General features: G+C 47.1%; 1 protein-coding gene and 1 pseudogene across 2 annotated transcripts; one reads left to right on the forward strand and one right to left on the reverse strand.

The window, feature by feature from the left end:
• The first annotated feature begins 87 nt into the window (after positions 1-87).
• Positions 88-6,530, forward strand: FFAR3 (free fatty acid receptor 3). 2 transcript variants are annotated; one of them, XM_061388000.1, is made up of 2 exons: positions 88-167; positions 3,974-6,530. In XM_061388000.1, the coding sequence occupies exon 2, from the start codon at positions 3,979-3,981 to the stop codon at positions 4,957-4,959; it is 981 nt and encodes a 326-aa protein (XP_061243984.1). In that variant the 5' UTR covers positions 88-167; positions 3,974-3,978; the 3' UTR covers positions 4,960-6,530. The 2 variants fall into 2 exon arrangements, with proteins under 2 accessions (XP_061243984.1, XP_061243983.1); XM_061387999.1 differs by lacking the exon at positions 88-167 and adding an exon at positions 178-3,709.
• Positions 6,531-18,265: 11,735 nt separating this feature from the next.
• On the reverse strand, positions 18,266-20,577 carry LOC133229903 (nucleoplasmin-3-like; annotated as a pseudogene).
• Positions 20,578-20,796: the final 219 nt, after the last annotated feature.

Genomic DNA, 20,796 nt, shown 5'->3' on the forward strand with positions numbered 1-20,796 from the left:
CTGGCTGCTTCTCCAGGCTCCTGGCAAGGGCCACTCTCAAGGAACGGCGGGGCAGCCTCGCCTGGGAGCATCCCTGGAGTCACTTGTGGGAAGAACTGAGCCTAGAAGAAGACAGGATTGCAGTCAGAGAGAAGGATGGAGGCCTGGAGCCAGATGGCAGGAGGAAGGTAAGCTGCCCCCGGCACATAGGACTTCCCACCTCCCCTGTCTCTCGTCTCCTCGAATCTTGACTGCCCCGACTGCCAGCGAGTCATGTGGAGGAGGAGGAAGGATATTTGCTTCTAAGCCAGAGGCACTGCCACTCTGATGGTATGCTTGGGGAGATGTTACTCCAAAATCTTTTCCTAGGAATGTACATTTAAATCTCTCAAGAAGCAGCAGGAGGCAAGACCATGACACTGTGATACCCTATAGGGCTCACAAGGGGGCAGCATTAGAACTGTGAACAGGAAGCTGGTGGCAACAGATGCTTGGGCAGGGGGAAGGGAAAATACTAGCAGCACCAGAAATAGTCGCAAACAAACATACATGACAGTCACCACGTTAAGAGTTTTGCAAGCGTTGTCTCATTTCATCCTCCCACAATCCTTTGATTTAGCCGTGCAGCTGCTGTACAGATGAGCAGGCAGCTCACTGCACAAGGGAGTCAGGCAAAGGGGCAAACGCTGACTGAGCTCTAGACTGCGCTTTGCTCACCAAGCCACGTGCCTGGTGTGGGGCTGCTCCCACCCAGGAGAAGGAGTGACTTACTCTAATTTGAACAAAGCCGCTACCCACTTTGTCAGGCAGTGCACGCCCCCTGGTGCAGGGCTGTGCTCTGCAGGGAGTGCCTTTTCCTAATTTGCACTAAGGCGCTGCATGAGTTTGCCATGGTCCTGGAACCAAGTATGACCATCATCTTCATTTCTCGGGATTAAGAAATTTGCCCAAGGCCTTACAGCAATGGAGCAGTGGACATAAGATGTGATGCTTCCAGGAGGACCCCAAAAGGTCAGGGGACATCTAGAAAACTTAGGGGTATCGGGGTTAATGCCTCTCTTTGTGGTCCCTTTTGTGAAGGTGAGTGGTAACACCCTGAACCCAAGAGAGAGTAGGCAGACGACAGCGGCCGAGAGAGACACACACGTGGGCGTCTGCTCTGAGATGAGGTGTAGGAAGCAGACTTATTCCTCTAATGATGACAAAGACATGAACACATAGAAGCAAAAAAACTGGTAGCTGCGTGCCTGACTTGCACTTGTGGATTACACAAGTTTTCATGCTTGAATGTCTACAAGGGGGAACTTCCTTAATGGTTGTCCAGAGGTTAAGACTCTGTGCTTCCACTGCAAGGGGAATGCGTTGGATTCCCTGGTCAGGGAACTAAGATCTTGTATGCTGCATGGTGTGGCCAAGAAAAACAAATGTCTACAAGGGCAAGAATTTTCCTTGTTTCGTTTGCTGATATAACCCCAGCAATTAGAAGAGAGCCAAGCACGTAGTAGGCTTGCAGTAAATATTTGCTGAGTGAGTGAATGCTTGTAACAGCCCTCCAAAGACAGTTTTATTACCCCTGTTATAAAGATGGAGGGCTTTCCTGGTGGCTCAGTGGTAAAGAATCTGCATGCCAATGCAGGAGACGCAGGTATAATCCCTGGGTTGGGAAAACCCCATGAGAGTAGGCAATGGCAACCCACTCCAGTGTTCTTTCCTGGACAATCCCATGGACAGAGCAGCCTGGTGGGCTACAGTCCATGAGGTTGCAGAGTTCGACATGACTTAGCGACTAAACAACAGCAATAATAAACAAATACGGAAACAGGCCAGAGAAGTGAAGTCACTGGCCAGAGGCTCCACTGAAGCCAGAAACAAGTTTGCTCTCTGTGCAGTGGGGACACCAGAGAATCTTGGTCAAAGCCTGCACTCCAGCACAGATGACCCCTCCCGTAAAGCAACAGCTATGCTCCCTCCCACCGCACCAGAGCACCTGCTGCTGCTGGGCCACCTCTTCTGGTTACTTGTGCCCCTTCCACTTAGGGGAGATTTCAGCTCCTCCCTGCAGCCCTGCAGAGCCTGCCCCCAGCATCCTCTGGTTACTCTCGCCCCTTGTGCCATGAACCTGCTCCCAGTGGCCCCAGAAGGCCCACCTGTGCACCCCTATTCCCTGTGCTTGCACCATTTCCTCTGGGGGCTCTCGGCCTCTGTATTATTTGTGTCTTTATTATTGTCCCCTACTCAGTCCCTCTCAAGGACACCCCTTCCCACCACATGTAAGCCCCACAACAGCAAAAACTTTGTTTGGTTTTCTGCCCGATTTCTAACAGCTTATTTGAGATAAAATTTACATATCATAAAATGCACCCATTTCAAGTGTACCATCCTGATTTTTAGTACATTTACCAAGGGGTGCAACTATCCCTATCAAGCAATCTAGGACATTTTTTGATAAAAATGGAATAACTCTCATGCTCACTTACAGTTAACCCACTTCCACTCTCAGTCCCCAGGCAACCAGTCATCTACTTTCTGTCTCTACAGATTTGCCTACTCTGGGCATTTCATAAAAATGGAAACATACATAGTCTTCTATGTCTGGCTTGTTTCACCCAGCACAATGTTTTTAGGTGCATCCATGTATGCATGGGTATTTCATTCCTTTTTGTTGCCAAATAGTATTCCACTGTCTGGCTACGTCACATGGTTTATCCATTCACTAGCTGATGGACACCAGGTAATGTTTCCACTTTTTGGTTATTATGACTAATATTCTTATGAACATTTATGAGCAAGTCTCTGTGTGGATATATGTTTTCATTTCTCTTAAGTCAATAGTTAGTGTCAGTCACTTAGCTGTGTCCAACTATTGGTGACCCCATGGACTGTGGCCCACCAGGCTCCTCTGTCCATGGGGATTCTCCAGGGAAGAATACAGGAGTGGGCTGCCATTCCCTTCTCCAGGGGATCTTCCCTACTCAGGGATCAAACCCGCATCTCCTGCTTGGCAGGCGGATTCTTTACCACTGAGCCACCAGGGAAGCCCCTGCTATGGATTATGTGGCCCCCTAAAAGGTAGTTGTTACCATCATTGCCACTAAAATTAATATTACTATCAGCCCAGAGACAAGCCCACCGCAGGAAGTGGGGTGAGGGCAACTGACATCTGTTCAGTGCTCACCACACTTAACTTAGCCTTTGACAGGTTATTAACTAACACTTTACACAATAAACCTATGAGACTGGTATTCTGATGATCCTGTTCTATGGATGAGAAAGCAGAGGCACAGAGGGCTTAAGTCACTGGCCGCAAATCACTAAGCTAGCAAGTGACAGGGCTAGCATTGAACCCCAGCCTGGATCCAGAGCCCAGGCTCTGCATGACTGTGTCACACTTCCTGCCCTTACAAGGCAAACTGGAGGAGTGCCATTCTAGAGGAGCAGATAAAATTCAAGTGGAGGATCAGAGAGAAGACAAAGTCTGCACATCCCCTGTGAGGCCGCCGAGGAGCAAGGCATGCAGGCAGTCGTGGAATTTGCTCCTCATTTTGCATACTGGCCCGGCGGCGCTGCTAACGGAGCTAAAGGCATCTTTTGTGCCGTTGCTCTCCAGCGAGTGACGTCATGGGCACTGCCAGGTTTTTATCACTTCTGCCAGATAATAGCTCACCGGACTTGATCTGGAGGAGCCGGCAAGGTGTTGAGCAGCAGAGCCCTCAGGTTCTCAAAGCAGCAGGTGAGCACGGGGTCCTTAGGGGCTCTGTGGAGGGCACCTTGGCGCTCAGGGAGAGGGAACAGGAGACAGGAGGCGACCAGGAAGAAAGGGACAGGAAAGGGGCAGGAGACCGGGTGTGACCAGGAAGAGAGGCAGGCGGTCCCTGCTGCGGAAAGCGTGAGGGAATGGGGGTGGGGGTGTTCCTGGCCGACAGCTGGGAAGCTGATGGTGCGAGACCCCCACCTGTGCTGCCATCTCTGTCTCTCTCTCTCTCTCTCTCACTAGTGGCCATGACCAACCCAGACCACTCCTTCTTCCTCGGCAATCACTGGCTCTTCTTCTCCGTGTACCTCTTCACCTTCCTCGTGGGGCTCCCCCTCAACCTGATGGCCCTGGTGATCTTCGTGGGCAAGCTGCGGCGCCGCCCGCTGGCCGTGGACGTGCTCTTGCTAAACCTCACCCTCTCGGATCTGGTCCTGTTGCTCTTCCTGCCGTTCCGCATGGTGGAGGCGGCCAGTGCCATGCACTGGTCTCTGCCCTTCGTCTTCTGCCCCTTCTCCAGGTTCCTCTTCTTCACCACCATCTATCTCACGTCCCTCTTCCTGGCAGCCGTGAGCACAGAGCGCTTCCTGAGCGTGGCCTACCCGCTTTGGTACAAGACTCGGCCGAGGCCAGGGCAGGCTGGCCTGGTCAGTGGGGCCTGCTGGCTCCTGGCCGCTGCTCACTGCAGCGTGGTCTACGTGATTGAATTCTCGGGGAACTCCTCCCCCAGCCAGGGTATCAATGGGACCTGCTACCTGGAGTTCCGGGAGGATCAGCTGGCCCTTCTCCTGCCCGTCCGGCTAGAGATGGCAGTGGTCCTCTTTGGGGTGCCCCTGTTCATCAGCAGCTACTGCTACAGCCGCCTGGTCTGCATACTCGGGAGGGGAGCTAGCCATCGCCGTCGGAAGAGGGTGGCAGGGCTGGCGGCCGCCACATTGCTCAACTTCCTCGTCTGCTTCGGGCCCTACAACATGTCCCACATCGTGGGCTACATCCAGGGTAAAAGCCCCACGTGGAGAAGTTATGTGCTGCTCCTCAGCACCCTGAATTCCTGCGTCGACCCCCTTGTCTACTATTTCTCATCATCTGGGTTCCAAGCCGACTTCCAGGGATTGCTGGGGCGGCTGACTGGGTCCTGGGGCCCTTGGCGGCAGGAGAATGGTGTGACCTCGCAGAAGAGTGAGGGAGAGGGGCCACCTCAGGAGCTGTTCAACATAGAGGCCAGCTAGCGGACTCTAGGTGGGTGCTCTGGAGCTGGTGGCAGGTGGACTCGGCTGCAAGGGGGATCATCCCTAGGGCAGCTCCAAGCTCAAGTCAGGCAGGACCCTGGAGAGGCAGACTGGGGACTGGCACCATCCAGGGCAGAGCAGGCACCCCGCCTTCCTCAGGATGTGCCCACAGAAGCCCAGCTCTTGATCTCATCACACACTCCCCTCCCTTCCCATCCCCTGACGTGCCCAGGAAGTGGTCAAGGTGAGGAAGAGCTATGGAGAAAAAAGGAGCTTCCCATGGCAGCAGGCCAGCTCCTGAACTTTGCTGAAGGTAGAAGAGGAGCTGAGAGCAGTGTTCAGGGGCCCAGGGAGCTGCCCAGTGACTTGGGACAGAAGACGGGAAGAATGTCCTTCAGAACTACTGACAAAGCTGGTGGGGGTAGGGACACAGGACTCCAGGTGGGAGGGAGCACCCTGCTGTCACATGTGGATTTTCCAGAAAGTTTCCACTGCTCAATAATTTCAGATCTTCAGGGACATTTATGAAAAATGGCAAAGAAACATTACCTAAATAAATTTTGTGGCAAGCAAAAGAGAATTTTTTTTTTCTTAACCTGTTTTTTTTTTTTTTTAATGGTCCATGTGATTGGTGTATGTGAGTGTATCTTAGGTGAAATTGATGGATGGAAGGATAAAATACCGAGACTCTGAAAGAAAAGGGATGAACAAGAAGATGCTTAGATGCTGAGAGAGGACTGGAGTTGGAAGAATAAGAACAATAACTAACCTATCTTAAGAGCTTGGCCTGACACTGTCTTCTTCAATCTTCTCAGTCACTGTGAGGCAGGTACTATTACTCTTCCCGTTTTACAGGTGAGAGACTGGGCCCAGAGAAGTGAAATCTCTTACCTGAGACCCCATAGCCCACAGGCGGTTGAAGCAGGACTGGAAGCTGAAATTAGCTGACTCCAAAACCCAGGTCCCTGAGCCACTCTGCCACTAGCTGTGTGTCATTGGTAAGCAGGCCCCAGTTAGACTTCCAGAGTCAGCCAAGGCAGACTGACTGGGACAAATGTAAACAGATCAGGAGGAGAAACAGAACTGGATGCAAAGCAGATGGACTATCTGTGATCATACATCCTCTTCCCAGTAAAGAAACCTCCTTGAAAAAAATAAGAGAATTAGTCAGCATGTTGACTTCAGGTTACCGAAAAGACAAATGTGTGTTCTTAAGAGCTATTTTTATCAAACTGTGATCATGTAGTAACTTTTTGTTTTCCAGAGAGGGGTGGGTGATACCTGAGAAAGAGTTGGTCAGGGCCTCCCCCTGGTCCCACAAAGCAACCAGAGAAATGCTGGCACTGTTGACACTCAGTCAGATTGAGCTTAAAATTATTTATCGTGTCCGTATTGCATGTAGATGCGTGGGCTCGGAACTTTAGGGATTTCAGTACTACTGTCTTTGTTGTTGCTGTGTAGTTGCTGAGTCATGTCCCACTCTTTTGAGACCCCATGGACTGTAGCCTGCCAGGCTCCTCTGCCCATGGGATTTCCCAACAGGAATACTGGAGTGGGTGGCCATTTCCTTCTCTAGGGGATCTTCTGGACTCAGGGATCGAACCCGCGCCTCCTGCACTGGCAGGCCGGTTCTTTACTACTGAGCCACCTGAGAAGCCCTTTACTAATGTCTTTAGAATCTGCTTTCTTCCAGGGTCACTGGGGAATGAGGACTGCCTGTGGGTGGGGGTTGAGTCTCAGGTGAAGGGAGAGAGACATCATCTCCGTGTAGAGATGAAGGTATGAGCTGTCCTTCTGTCCCATGGTTCATCTGTCTGTCCCAAGGCACTCAGGCCTTCATGGACACATGGGTGTACATGCTTCGGAAAGGGCACAAAGGTGACGTGGAATCCTGCAACTCCAGGGCTGGTAGCGAGGACCCAAGTCTGAGAACAAAAAGGAGTTGGAAACCCAGCATTCCAGAGAGAACCGTGGAGAACAGGAATCTGACTCCTCCCTCAGAGTTTACACTGAGGAAGAAGAGGCAGCTTAGCTGGCCGAGCATTACCCAGCACCACCCCCACCCCAGTCTGTATAAACTGAGGGGCGGGGAGGATGAAAAGTCATCAGAGGCTGGGTGGTGGTGAAGGTAGAGTGAAAGTGTTTCCACATCTCTTGGAGTCGAGGGAGAGGGGTGCTCAGGCAGTAGAGGGTGGGTTTGGGGATGCTGTCCTGTGGTCTTCAAAGCAGGGGAGAGAGACGTGTGGAGAGATGGCGTGGGCGCATGCGTGTGCGTGACGGCGCATCACGCACTCTTCCCGCTCGGTAGAGCCCGCAGGTGTGAGGTTCTGGTGGGTGAGGACATGGCAGGCACAGGGGCGGGGAGGGGGCAGTTCTCCGGGTGCTGCAAGAGGTAAAAGACCGAGCTCTGAGAACTCAATTCCAGTTGCAAAAGAGAGCAACTGGGCACCTGACTCGGAGCAAGCACCCAAAGCTAGTCAATATCAGCTGCTGCTGCTAAGTCGCTTCAGTCGTGTCCGACTCTGTGCGACCCCATAGACGGCAGCCCACCAGGCTCCCGCGTCCCTGGGGTTCTCCAGGCAAGAATACTGGAGTGGGTTGCCATTTCCTTCTCCAATGCATGAAAGCTAAAGCACTGTTTCTCAAACTTCTGTGCCACTGTTCCCTCAAGGAACCTTTTCTGGGTATTTTCCTCCTACTCAGTACCTTCCCTTCCCTGCCCATGAATTCTTATGATTATTTTTTAGAATTTTTACAACTTATTTGGCTGCCTCGGGTCTCAGATGTGGCACGTGGAATCCTTGGTGGGTTGCGTGGCCTCAGCAGTTGTGGTGTGTGGGCTTAGTTGCCTCACAGCATGTAGGATCTTAGCTTCCTGATCCGGGTTGAACCCACTTACCTTGCAAGGGGGATTTTATACCACTGGATCACCAGGGAAGAACCCCCCACCCCATGGCATTTTAATACAACAGACATACTCTGTATTTGTCTATGTGTGTAGCCCTTTAGAAGACCATAAACCACTATAAGACTTTTTGGTTCCCCCAGAACTACATTTTCATGTCTTTGGGAACCATTGTTGCCCCTGTGGAGAACACATGAGCTGGAGCGCAGGTCTTATCACGCACAGAGTGAGAAAGCCTGTCTCATGCATCAGCCCAACAAAGTTAGTTTCATTATCTTGCTGGAGCAAAGGAGACCACACACACTCCAGAGGAAGCGTGGGGTATCTCGCAAATGAAGAGACTGGGTTCTTAGAGGTTTGGGATGAGGGTGACCTTTAGGTGATGTTTTGATGACACCATATTTGATAGGCTCAAAGCACAGCAGGCCTGGGTGGAAAGAGGTTAATTTCAGGGCTGCGCCAAGAAGCAGACCCAGGGTGTTATTTCTCTGGAAAACACAAAATAAAGATAAAGGTGGAATTTTGTGTCTGAAAATTCATATGACACTCTGGAGGCTGAAAAGCCAGGCTGCTTCTCTGTGTCACAGGCTCTTGCCCAGTGCCTCTAGGCAGCAGTGGAATGTTCCATTCTCACTGAGGGGATTTCAAACAGCCATGTGTCTGACAGTCTGTGATTTTAATTTTATTTATTTATTTATTTATAATTTTTTTTTTTTTGGCCATGCTACACTGTTTGCTGAATCTTAGTTCCCTGACCAGGGATTGAACCTGGGCCCCAGCAGTGAAAGCACAGAATCCTGACCACTGGACTGCCAGTGAATTCCCAGTCTGTGATTTTAAGAATTAGATTTCTTAGCAGTAAAATTTTGTTAATTAACAAAACAAGTTCTTAAAGGCTTACAAAAGGGAGTCAATGATAGCCATGAGAGTAGGAAACTTTCCTTCCTAGAAGGAAAGATCACCCTCCCCCTACCCCCAGAAAAACCTGGGGCAGTGCAACCCAGAAGGATGAAAGGAAGAGTAGGCTTGACTCATCTTAGTCATAGGTTCCCAAGTGTCAGCTCATAGGGGAATGGGAGGAGGCTGGGAGCTTTAAATAGCCAAATGTAACCAGAAATCTAGGGAAGCCACCGAAGAAGTCATTAGGAAACTGGCAAAGATGCTTCACTGTGGCCTGACTGAAGGCAGCGAGTGGTGAAACCACTGCAGCTCAGACTGTCCATGAACCTGTGTCAGTCAGAGGAGGGCAGAGGGCCAGACAGGGAGCAGGGAGGAAGCTAGGCCTTTCGCTGAGTTGAATATATCACCTGTGACCAGAGCCTGTGGACAGTTCAGCAAGTAGCCTCCCGCTGTGTGTCTGTGCCCGGTGGGACCGGGGAAGCTGTGATGCAAAGCAGGAGAGGTAAGTCTGCTTCACCTGAACCCTGGGATGGGGCAAAAACTAGACCCGATTGTGTTTGGGGGAGCAAGGAGGTGGGAGGTGAAGAACAGATTGGGGAGGGAGAGTAGGAGTAAGAAGCCTGGGAGTCTGCAAAATTAGTTGCAAGAATCACCCAAAAGGAAGAAGCAGAGCAGCAATAAAAAGTAGAAAGTGGCGTGGAAGAAGAGTCAGGCCATTGATTCTGGGAGGGAGAATCAGAGGTGGAAGGCAGAGTCTTGGTGGGGGAACAAATAGAGTGAAATAGTGTGAGAGAGTGCTCAATTTTTACCTTCCTATCTCTGATATGATACCTCAGGTTGGAAAAAAAAAAGGCCCAAGAAATACAGGTAGTTGTGGCCCCTAAAACTGCAAAGAGAAGTGGGAAACCTTCTGACTTCCCTTTAAGGCCAGTTCTGAAAAACCATATGGAGGGAGATCAAGGCATCAGGATGGTGGTCCATGTTCTGAGAAAAGGATCACATACCAGAAAAAGAATGGGCTAGAAGGAATGAAATCTGATAAACACTGTTGGAAGTGGGAAGGGCCATGGAGTTGACTCCCATGGAGGCGTGGAACTAGGGGAGAGGAAATGTTACAAAACAGGAAATGGGGTATTAGAAATATTTTTGGAAAAGAGTGATTTCACTGAATGCAGACTAGAAGGGTACAGTGAGAAAACTAAATTAGTCATCCCCTGTTGCAGATCCCCCAGCCCAGGGGGTGAATCGCAGTTGAAACTAGTCATGACAATCTTGTTCCCTTTTATGGGTGACTGGTCTCAGGATGGACACATGACCCATTTTGAGCCAAAAAATGGTAAGAAGTCTACTGAAGGTCTCTGGGAAAGACTTTCCTCCTTATTAAAGGAGATAGATGTGTGAGGAACAGCCCTCTCCCTTCCTGATTTGGAAGCTTTTATGTGAAGATGTGATACTTGGAGCTACAGCAGCCATTTGGGGGCCATAAGACCACATACTTGAAGAACAAATGTAATAAGTGGTGGCAGAGAATAAAGGTGGCAGAGAAGAAGGATTGAACAAGCCTGGGTCCTTGCTGAGCTTGTTGAGCTGGGATCACCACCTCCAAACACCCTATGGTTGACTTGTTATAGGCAAGATATTCTCTAACTTGCAGCCAAATGTATCTTAACTCTAATGGATAAGCCTGTACCCCAAAGCATCCTATATCCTATTGGAACCTATCCAATGACGTCTTCTCTTATTTTAAATTATTTTATGATTCTGGAATTTCTAAACTCTGTTTGCTTTGTAGGAGCTATGAAATCTTAGTGCTTATTCTACCTATTACGAGTGGACTCAGGGGAGATTTCTTATGGTTCCAGTCAGTAGCTCTGGCATCAAGATATTGGGATCCCCCTTGTTGAGAAAGGGGCTTTTGAGAGCTGACTAGGGCTGCATGGACCCAGCACTATAAGACAAAGAACAAAACTTTGACAAAGATGGACACTTTCTAAGGTTGAATATTATCTGACTGACAGTCTCAACTGCAAGCTCTCCTCCTTTTATTGATGAAATTCCCCAAGCTTATTATGGGATTTTAAAAATATATATATTGGAGTATAGTTGATATACTAACAATGTTGTGTTGGTTTCTGCTGTACAACAAAGTGAATCAGTTATACATACACATATATCAACTCTTTTGAAAGATTCTTTCCCTAGGTAGGTCATTACAAAGTATTAAGTAGAGCTCCCTGTGCTATACAGTAGGTTCTTATTAGTTATCTATTTTTGTATATTTGTTGTTATTGTTTAGTTGCTAAGTCATGTCTGACTCTTTTGCGACCCCATGGACTATAGCCCTCCAGGCTTCGTAGTCCATGGGATTTCCCAGGCAAGAATGCCTGAATGGGTTGCTATTTCCTTCTCCAGGGGATCTTCCCAACCAGGGATAGAACCCATGTCTCCTGCTTGACAGCAGGATTCTTTACCACTGAGCCACCTGGAAAGCCCATTTTATAGTAGTATGTATATGTCCATCCCAATTTCCCAGTTTGTCCCTATCTCTTAATTACAGTAACCATAAGTTTGTTTTCTACATCTGTAACTCTATTTGCTCTGTAGATAAGTGCATTTGTATTTTTTTTTTAGATTCCACATATAAGTGATGTCATGCAGTATTTCTCCTCTATCTGACTCACTTCACTCAGTATGACAATCTCTAGGTCGATCCATGTTGCTGCAAAAGGCATTATTTCATTCTTTTTCATGGTTGAGTAATATTCTATTGTATATATGTGCCACATCATCTTTATCCATTCCTCTGTCAAGGGACATTTAGGTTGCTTCCATATCTTGGCTATTGTAAATAGTGCTACAATGAGTATTGGGGTTCATGTACCCTTTCAAACCATGTTTTCCTCTGGATATATATCCAGGAGTGGGATTGCTGGATTAAATGGTAGCTCTATTTTTAGTTTCTTAAGGAACCTCCACACTGTTCTCCAACATGGAATCTTGGTTGCAGTGAAAACAAGACAGGGTTGAATGAGCGGGGTGGAGATCATGATGGATGCTGCCCTAGAGAAGGGTATTTGGCCTTGCGTGTGTTCTTGGAAACAGGCGAGCTATGCAGTCTTTGTGTCCATAAAGTCACCATCACACATACTCTGCCCATATGAAGATGAGGATATGTGTTCCTGGATGCATAATTTACTTGTAATTGATATGCAATCATGGGCTTGCGGTTCACCGATTCCCTTGTCCCCTCCCCCTTTCTAATAATTGTTTTCTAGTGGTTCTCTTTGCTTAGAGCACAACCCTCTCTTCCTAAGCCTCCACTGAAATAACTCCTTGTTTGCTTATCCTTTGGAAAACAATCAGATTATTTGCTGTAAATTAAGAGGTCAGCCAGAAAAAGATGTAAGCAGAAAAGCTCACTGCAGAGTGAACCGAACAAACAGGCCAGCAAGCTCCTGCTGCTGCACGCAGATGGCAAGCCGACCAACCTGGTGAGGAATCGCTCAGCTCTGTGAGACAAGAAACACAGGAGGGGTTTGGAGGCAAGACTTCTGAGGTTATGAGCAGTGGTGTCCTCCCAGCTATTACTCGAGAAGATGAGAGCATCCTGTCCAAACAAAGACTGCATGCAAATATTCAGGGCAACTTTAATTCATAATAGCCCCAAATTGGATGCAGCCCAGGTGTCCATCAAAAGAGAATGGATTTTAAAACTGTGATGTAGCCATGCAATGGAATACTACTTGGCAGTAAAAAATAACCAGCTGGTCACTTAGGTAACAGGATAACCTCTGACTGTGACACTGTGATTTATAATGAATACATATTTGGTCTTCACTCCCATTTCTGGTACTGACTTCTTAAAATCCTTAGAATTTCCTAAGTGACGAGAGCAATAAAGCTATCTTTCGTTATGCTAATAACGTGACTTTCGAAGGATGAGGGCTGACTGCGCGTGGAACCAACTATGTGATTGGAGGATTGAAACTTTCTGTTCTACCCCTGCTGACCTCCAGGGACTAGAGGGAGGCTGGGGGTTGAATCAGTCACCTATGGTCAAAGATTTAATCAATTATGCCTATGGAAGCCTCCATAAAAACCCAAAGGGATGGACTTTGGAGAGCTTCTGGGTTGGTGAACACATGGAGAGTTGGACAAAGTGGTGTGCTGGGAGTGGGTGTGGAAGTGACCCACTACCTCTGGGTAGATGGGGTCAGAATTGAGTTGAATTGTAGGACACTCAGCAGGTATTGGGAGAGTGGCTTGGTGGTGCAGAGGAAATGACACCCCAGCTTGGAATTGGTACCAGAACCCCTTTAAGTGACAAAAAACATCAGTGGTTGTCAGGGACTGGGGATGAGACTGGGAGGGGATGTGCTGAGAGGACACCAGAGGGACATTTTATGGTGTTGGAAATGCTCTATAACTTGATTTGGGTGGGAGTTACACAGATCTATCAAAACTTAGTGAACTCTTTGATTAAAATGACTACTGGGACTTTCTTGGTGCTCCAGTGGTTAGGAATCCACCTTGCAATGCAGGGAACTTAGGTTCAATCCCTGGTTGGGATCTGAGATCTCACATACTGAGGAGTAACTAAGCCTGCACACAGTAACTACTGAGCCCGTGTGCTCCAAAGCCAGGGCGCCACAACTGGAGTCCATGGGCTGCAACAAAAGATCCCACATGATGCAACAAAGATGCCATGTGCCACAACTAAGAGCCGATGCAGACAAATAAATAAATGAATATTTTAAAAAATGGCTAATATGCAAATTAAGCTTCAATCAAAAACAGTTGACTAAAAATGTGACACCTCACCTCAGGTGCATTTGATTGGTTGTACATACCATTGTGTGGCTCAGCTGGTAAAGCATCTGCCTGCAATGCAGAAGATCTGGGTTCTACCCCTGGGTTGGGAAGGTGCCCTGGAGAAGGGAAAGGCTACCCACTTAAGTATTCTGACCTGGAGAATTCCACAGACTACAGTCCATGGGGTTGCAAAGAGTTGGACACAACTGAGCAACTTTCACTTTCACCATTGTAGAGAAAATCCTCCCAAGTTTCAATAATCCAAGCAAGTCTCTGCTTTTGCTGGATCACTCTGCAGAAATTGGGACAGCTGTGGAACCACCGAAGTTACACAAAAGGGCAGAAACCATGGCCCAAAACAGTGATAAATAGCAACCAAGCTCTTGGTACTGGACATCCATAGGGAGTGTTGTTCTGTTGCTCAGTTGTGTCCGATTCTTTGTAACCCCATGGACTGCAGCACTCCAGACTTCCCTGCCCTTCACTATCTCCTGGAGTTTGCTCACACTCATGTCCATTGAGTTGATGATGCCATCCAACCATCTCATTCTCTCTCCCCCTTCTCCTCCTGCCCTCAATCTTTCCCAACATCAGGATCTTCCCTAGTGAGTCACCACCATAGGGAGTAGTAGGGACTATGGCCGAGTGGACAGTGCATGGCTCATCTGAACTCAATTCCTGTCTAGTTATCATGCAGGGCAGTGGGCTCCATGCTGCCATACCTTCCAATTTTTCAAGTTGGAAATACAGCTATTTAAATTGCTGTTTTGAGGGCTTCCCTGGTGGTCCAGTGGTTAAGATCCACCTTGTAATGCAGGAGATATGGGTTCGATCCCTGGTTGGGGAATTAAGATCCCACATGACTTGGAGCAACTAAGTCTGCCCACCACAACTAGAGAGCCTGTGATCCCAAGTGCTGCAACTAAGACCCAACACAGCCAAGTTAAAAAAAAAAAAAATTGCTGTTTCTGAAATTATATATTCTTTTAAGCTGATAACCAATTCAAAATGTGAAAGGATTGTGTGTGGTGAAAACAAAACAGATCTGAGGGTGGTGGCCTGGCTCCTGGGCTTCCAGTCCGTGGCCTCTGCTGCAGAGAATGTTGGGGATGGACGGGTAGGGAGGAAAGCAGGAGGAAGCTCCGCTCAGAGAGAATTTTGCCTAGATCTGAGGGCAGAACACCACAAAGACCACCACTGACTTTCTAAAATCATTCTTACCAGCCCCTCATCCTCATTTAGAAGTTCCTGTTCACACCACCAGCCCTTCTCCCAGGGAAGGCCCCTGGAGGACACAGTCAGGCAGAGGAGATGCGATCCTAATACCCCACCATCCCCGGATCCCTCCATCTCGACCCCAGCTCCTCTTCCTGCCATCACTCTCCCGAAAACATTGTTCTGGAAGGCTCTCCCCTTTTGCCCTTGCTCTAGAGCCTCTACCCAGGTGTTCTAGTTCATCACCGTGTTAATCATTGCTGACTCCCAAATCTCCAGCCCCAGACTCCTGTGTACCCAACTGTGTCCAGGGAGCATCCCCACTTCACAAGTCCAAAACTGTTGGGGGCCAGCGTGAGGCACTCCGCCCGAGGCAAAGGTCATGAGGAAGGAGGCTCGACATACACAAAGGCGGGATTGAGCCTCAGGAGTCCCCCTGGAAATCCTCAAGCATCTACACCCATAACCAGAGCCTGCCTACTTTACTACTTTGTGCTCTCACCTACACTTCTGACTTTACGGGGGGCTGTCCCCCACCACCTCTTTCAGAGAAGGAGTTAACTTAGAGCTCCAGTTAATAAAAACTCCTGGGTGTGACAAGAGTGTTTTAACCTACAAACTCCTCTGAAGGTTCTCTAGCCTCCCTGACAGGCTTGTCTGGCCACATGTGATTGCTCACAGCCTCCCAACCGTGAGAAGCATGAGATGCTTTAAACCTTCTAAAAACGGGTTCCTTAGAAAAGCTAGAAAACCATCAGTGTAAGTATAGTGGGCTGATTAGAAATTGTATTGGTGAAGGGTTTTTCATTTGTTGAGCCAATGTTTGTTGCTAAGTCTCCACATCCCCTGCCCTTAAACACATTAATGAATATATAGAAGAAATAAGTATTAACCTTTGATATTAATCATGTTACACCTTAGGCTAAGTAAATTCTTTCCTTAATTAAAACCCACTACACCCTCACCCTATAGGAATGTAACTTTATCTGGTACCTTCGGAAGGTGGAGTCTTTTTTAAGAATAATCACCCCTGGAGAAATAAGTGTCCTGGTTGACTGACCATTGTCACAAGGAGAGGGTCATAAATCGTCAGCAGGCCCCCTGGCCAGAAGATGATGTAACACCCCTAAGACTTCTGTACACATTTGTATGAAGCACCTGACTTTGATAAAAATTCAGGACTGCTGACCCCGCGTGACTTTTGCATAACATCTCAGTGTATAAAAGTAGACCGTGGAAAATAAAGAATTGGGATCAGTTTCTCAAAATACTGGTCTCCCCATGTCTCTCTCTCTCTCAAACTCTGGCTGAGTCTCCATCTGGAGCGTGGAACCCACCAAGCTGACTAATTATGCCTGGGCTTCTAAGATCCGACTGGGGAGGCCTCAGTGTCTCCTCTCCTTTGGGAGAACAGAAGGACGCCTGCGGCCTACGTAAGTGGTGCAAACTTCTTGTCTTGAAGTTTTATTGGTCTCCCGCGTAAACCAAGCTACTCAGCCTCTTTTCTCCACTGAATTTTCCTACTGAGCTATCCTCATTCTATTACTCTTTACATCTCTAATTAATATCTAATTGAAGCTATTGTATCCTGATCCTCGCCGACGCCGTCCCCGCTTCGAACTCCCTGGATCAGCTGGGGCTGGACCTCAGCACAAAACTGAACCCTTCACTTCCTCCCCCAGATCTGGCCCCACCACCCAGCCTATCCCACCTCTGTAAATGGTGAACTCTACTTTTCTGCCCATGCCAGACATCCAGGCATTATTTTTTAAAGAAACAACTTAATTTTTTTCTTTTAAAAAATAATCATACTATAAAAAGGAATTTTTTTCAGGGAGATGTACATACAGTTCTGTGAATTTTAACACACACAGATTCCTCTAACTACCACCACGATCAAGATAAAGAGCAGTCAGAGTCACATCTTCCCCTCAGCCCTAACTGAGGACAACCACAGAAGTGCTCCCTGTCATCAGTGTCACCTTTTCTAGACTGTCACATAAATGACACCATATAGGTTATAGTTCTTAACCTTTTGAGACTGGCTTTTTCACTCAGCATAAGGCCTTTGATACTCATCTCATTTGATACTATCGTGGTTTGTTTTCTTTTATTGCTGAGTACTCTGTTCCACTGAATGACTAGACCACAACCTGCTTATTCATACACCCCGTGAAGGACACTGAGTTGTTTCAGTTTAGGGCAATTAAGACTGCAGTGGTTTGGTGAGTCCAGAACCTGACAGAGGAGGACAGGAGGCTGGCGACTCAGGATGGACTTAGTGTTCAAGTCCAAAGGCCATCTGCTGGAAATCTAGGAAGAGCTATGGGGCAGATGAGGTCTGGTGGAGAATTCCCTCTTGCTGAGGGGAGGTTAACCTTCTGTTCTATTCAGGTCTTCAACTGATTGGAAGAGGCCCACCCACATTAACAAAAGGATAGTTGCTTTACTCAAAGTCTATCAATTTAAACCTAAATATCACCCCAAAACATCCTCCCAGAAACATCTAGAACAATGTTTGATCAAATATATGTAGGAGCACTGTGGTCCAGAAAAGTGGAACATAAAATTACACATCATAATCAGTACTATTTTAATTTTTTGGATGAAAATTGAGGTAGAGAATATTATATTGTATACAATAATTTGTTTTTTATCTACCTATACTTGCTTTTTTCTTATTTGATTTGTAGAAGCTCTTTGAATACTAGTACATAAACCCTTTTTACGTGTGTAGAAAGATAGTCTTGTTAACGATTTTTTCCACAGCTTTATAGTTTTATGTGCTCATATTTGTCATTTCTTTGATGACTTCTGTGTTTATATCACACTAGGAACAAGTCATCTCATTTACAAAGCTTAAAGATTGTAGGGTTTCCCTGGTGGTCCAGTGGTTAAGAATCTGTCTGCCAGTGCAGGGAACATGGGTTTGATTACTGCTCCCAGAATATTCCACATGCCTCTGGGCAACAAAGTCCCAAGTGCCACAACTGCTGAGCCTGTGTGCCTACAGCCTATGCTGTAAACAAGAGAAGCCACTTCAATGAGAAGCCCAAAGCACTGCAAGAAGGAGTAACCTCCGCTCACCACAACTAGGGAAAGCTCGCAGGCAACAGGAAGACCCAGTGCAGCCAGTAAATAAATAAATTTAAAAACTATATAATATCTATACAACTTCTCTATAATATTTGCAAAAAAAAAAAAAAACCACAAAACTCTCCACACCACTTTATTTCAACCTTTATCCAAAAATGTAAAAAATGTGTAGTTCTGAGTATCTGATGTTGACTTCCAACCTCATAAGCAAGTGGAGAGAGAGGGTCAGGATAGAAGGTCAGAGCTCCTCCCCTTCCTGGAGGAAAGGGAAGCTACGGGTGTGGCACAGGAAGAGAACACCCGGGCCCGATGGAGAATGCGACCCTCTTTCTCCTGGCACCAGACTAAGACCTCGCCCACTCCACCCCACGGCTATCCATCCTCTTCAACAGAGAACACACAAAATTATCGAAACTTGTACAGGAACGCCGAACATGGTGCAGGCGGCAAGCAGCTAGCTGACCAGGAGGACTAGAGCTTGTCCCCCTGCTTCTTGGCAGGCAGGATGGTGAACGGCTCAGCTTCCTCCTCCTCACTCCCCTCTCCTATGCTCTCCTCCTCAGAAACATCATTGCTTCTGCATAGGGCCAGAACTTGACAAGAGGTGGAAGGTTACAGGTAGCTGAAGCTGGAAGTCATCCGAACAGCATAGGTTGGCAGGACAACTTGAGGCTGGCCACAGGTACCGTGATGTCCTGGTGATCATGGTTCCGGGCCATGACTTCTACAACGTTACACTCTTCTTTGTGCCCTGCCCACCCCCAACCTGGTGAGGCAGAGCATGGTCAAAACCAGAATGTGCTCTGCACCATCCTCTTCCTCTACCTTGAAGATGAAAGAGCAGGTGTGGCCTGGGAGCTCACAGATGAAGAAAAGTTGTCCATAGTAATGGAGCCAGCACCCCCTACCCCGCCTCCTGGCCAGGCTCCACTCTTCTAACTCAAGAAATGCCAAGATGGCAGCGCTGCCAGCCACACGGCAAAGGCCATCAGCCACGTTTCTGTATTTTTTAAAAATATATTTGATCTTTAAAACACTGGAAGTTACTTTTGCTCTCTTACTGCAACTCTTCCAAATAGGCAGTCAACTACCCCAACATTACTTACTAAATACCCCATCCTTTCCCATAGTTATCGGAAATGGACTTGGATCACTTTAGTTGAATGTCTCCTCAAAATATAAAACAAGATAAAATTTTTTACCCATGCTATAAGCAAAAATGTTAAAGATTCAAAAAATCCAGCTTTAGAGAAGGTGTATGGAAACAGGTACTCTCATACACTGTTGGGGGAAATGTACATTACTAAACATTTTCAGGAAGGTAATATGAAAATATCTACCAAAAATTTGAAAGTACATCTCTTTGACCCAGGAATTATATCAATTACATTTCTAAAACATCGATCTAACCACAATACTCACACAGGTCTAGGCAGACAGATAGATTGCTATTTGGCAAAGCACTGTTTGTTATGACAAAGGAATGGAAAAGTGAAAATGGGCCCTGAATGACTGCATTCATTAGAGGACAGTCCTAAAAAATACACCACGTAGCTAATGGAAAGAATACAGTAGGGCTTCCCTGGTGACTCAGTGGTAAAGACTTTGTCTGCCAATGCAGGAGACATGGGTTTGATCCCCAGTCCGGGAAGATTCCACATGCTTCAGAGCAACTAAGCCCATGTGTCACAATTATTGAGCACATGTGCCATAACTACTGAAGCCTGAATGCCCTAGAACGCATGCTCCACAACAAGAGAAGGCCTCGCTCGCCACAACTAGAGAAAAGCCCTCAATGGATTATCCAAAGCAGAGCTAACATGCAGGAAAGGAGATGAGACAAGGTGGAGCGAAGAAAGAGAAACCAGTGTCCCACCCTCCTCTGCAGGCTGTGAGCCCAAGGCAAGGAAGACCCAGCACAGTCAAAAATAAAAACAAATAAGTAAACAAATATTTTTTAAAAAGAATACAGTAGCTCTATGTGTACTAACATGGAAAGATCACCAGGGCATATTTTATAGTAAAAAAATGAAACATTTCAGAACATTATATATAGTATGATTCCATTTACCCATTCTTAAATTCTATATTTATATATGTACATATATGGGTATAAACAAAAGAGATGTTTACTAGGAAGGGAGAAATGTCAGGGAGAAGTGAAGTTGCCTTTCACATTTGACTTCTGTATTGTTGGATGCTTTTACAATAAGAATATACTCATGTATTGGGTGGGCCAAAAAGTTCAAATGGAAAAATGGAAAAACCCAAATGAACTTTTTGGCCAAGACAACATGATTATGCAATTTTTAAAAAATACAGAAATAATAATGGAAGAACACTCATCACTTTGATCTGATCAAGCTAGATCAGAGAACAAGGCACAGAGATTCAAGCTGCCTGAACACTTGCACAGGCCACTGTGAGGTCAGCTGGGACTGGGGATGAATCATGCCACCCACTCAGGACTCCAAGGGTCCACCCCTAGCGCTGGGGAAGGGTGAGGTGGCTACACTGCCATCAAACCTAAAACAGGGAAGGCAGGAGCTTCTTTAAGGAAAATGGGGGTGGCAAGCAGGGAGGGTCATCAAATAATGACCACCAGGGTGAATGCACAGGAAATGTGTGTTGGGAGCATCATTACCTCTCATGCGGGGGGCCAGCCCATGAATGCCCTTGGACACCGCCATTTCTCCCAGTGATACAGAAAATGCAACCTACATGGGAAGGAAAATCCCAAACAGAAGGAATATATGGATATGTATAGCTGATTCACTCTGCTATACAGTAGAAAGTAACACAACATTGTAAAACAACTACACTCCAATAAAAAAAATTTTTTTTAAAGATTACAAGGGCAAAGTTCTAGGAAAAATACAACTCAATAAAACCAACTTTAAAAGAAAAAA

The sequence above is a fragment of the Bos javanicus genome, chromosome 18, assembly GCF_032452875.1.
Source record: "Bos javanicus breed banteng chromosome 18, ARS-OSU_banteng_1.0, whole genome shotgun sequence".
In the NCBI taxonomy this organism is placed as follows: Eukaryota; Metazoa; Chordata; class Mammalia; order Artiodactyla; family Bovidae; genus Bos; species Bos javanicus.

Bases quoted from the DNA above. Each gene is read 5' to 3' on its own strand.
- FFAR3 (XM_061387999.1), top strand. From the start codon at position 3,598: ATGGGCACTGCCAGGTTTTTATCACTTCTGCCAGATAATAGCTCACCG. The intron at 3,710-3,973 runs GTGAGCACGGGG...CTCTCTCACTAG, and splicing joins TCAGGTTCTCAAAGCAGCAG to TGGCCATGACCAACCCAGAC.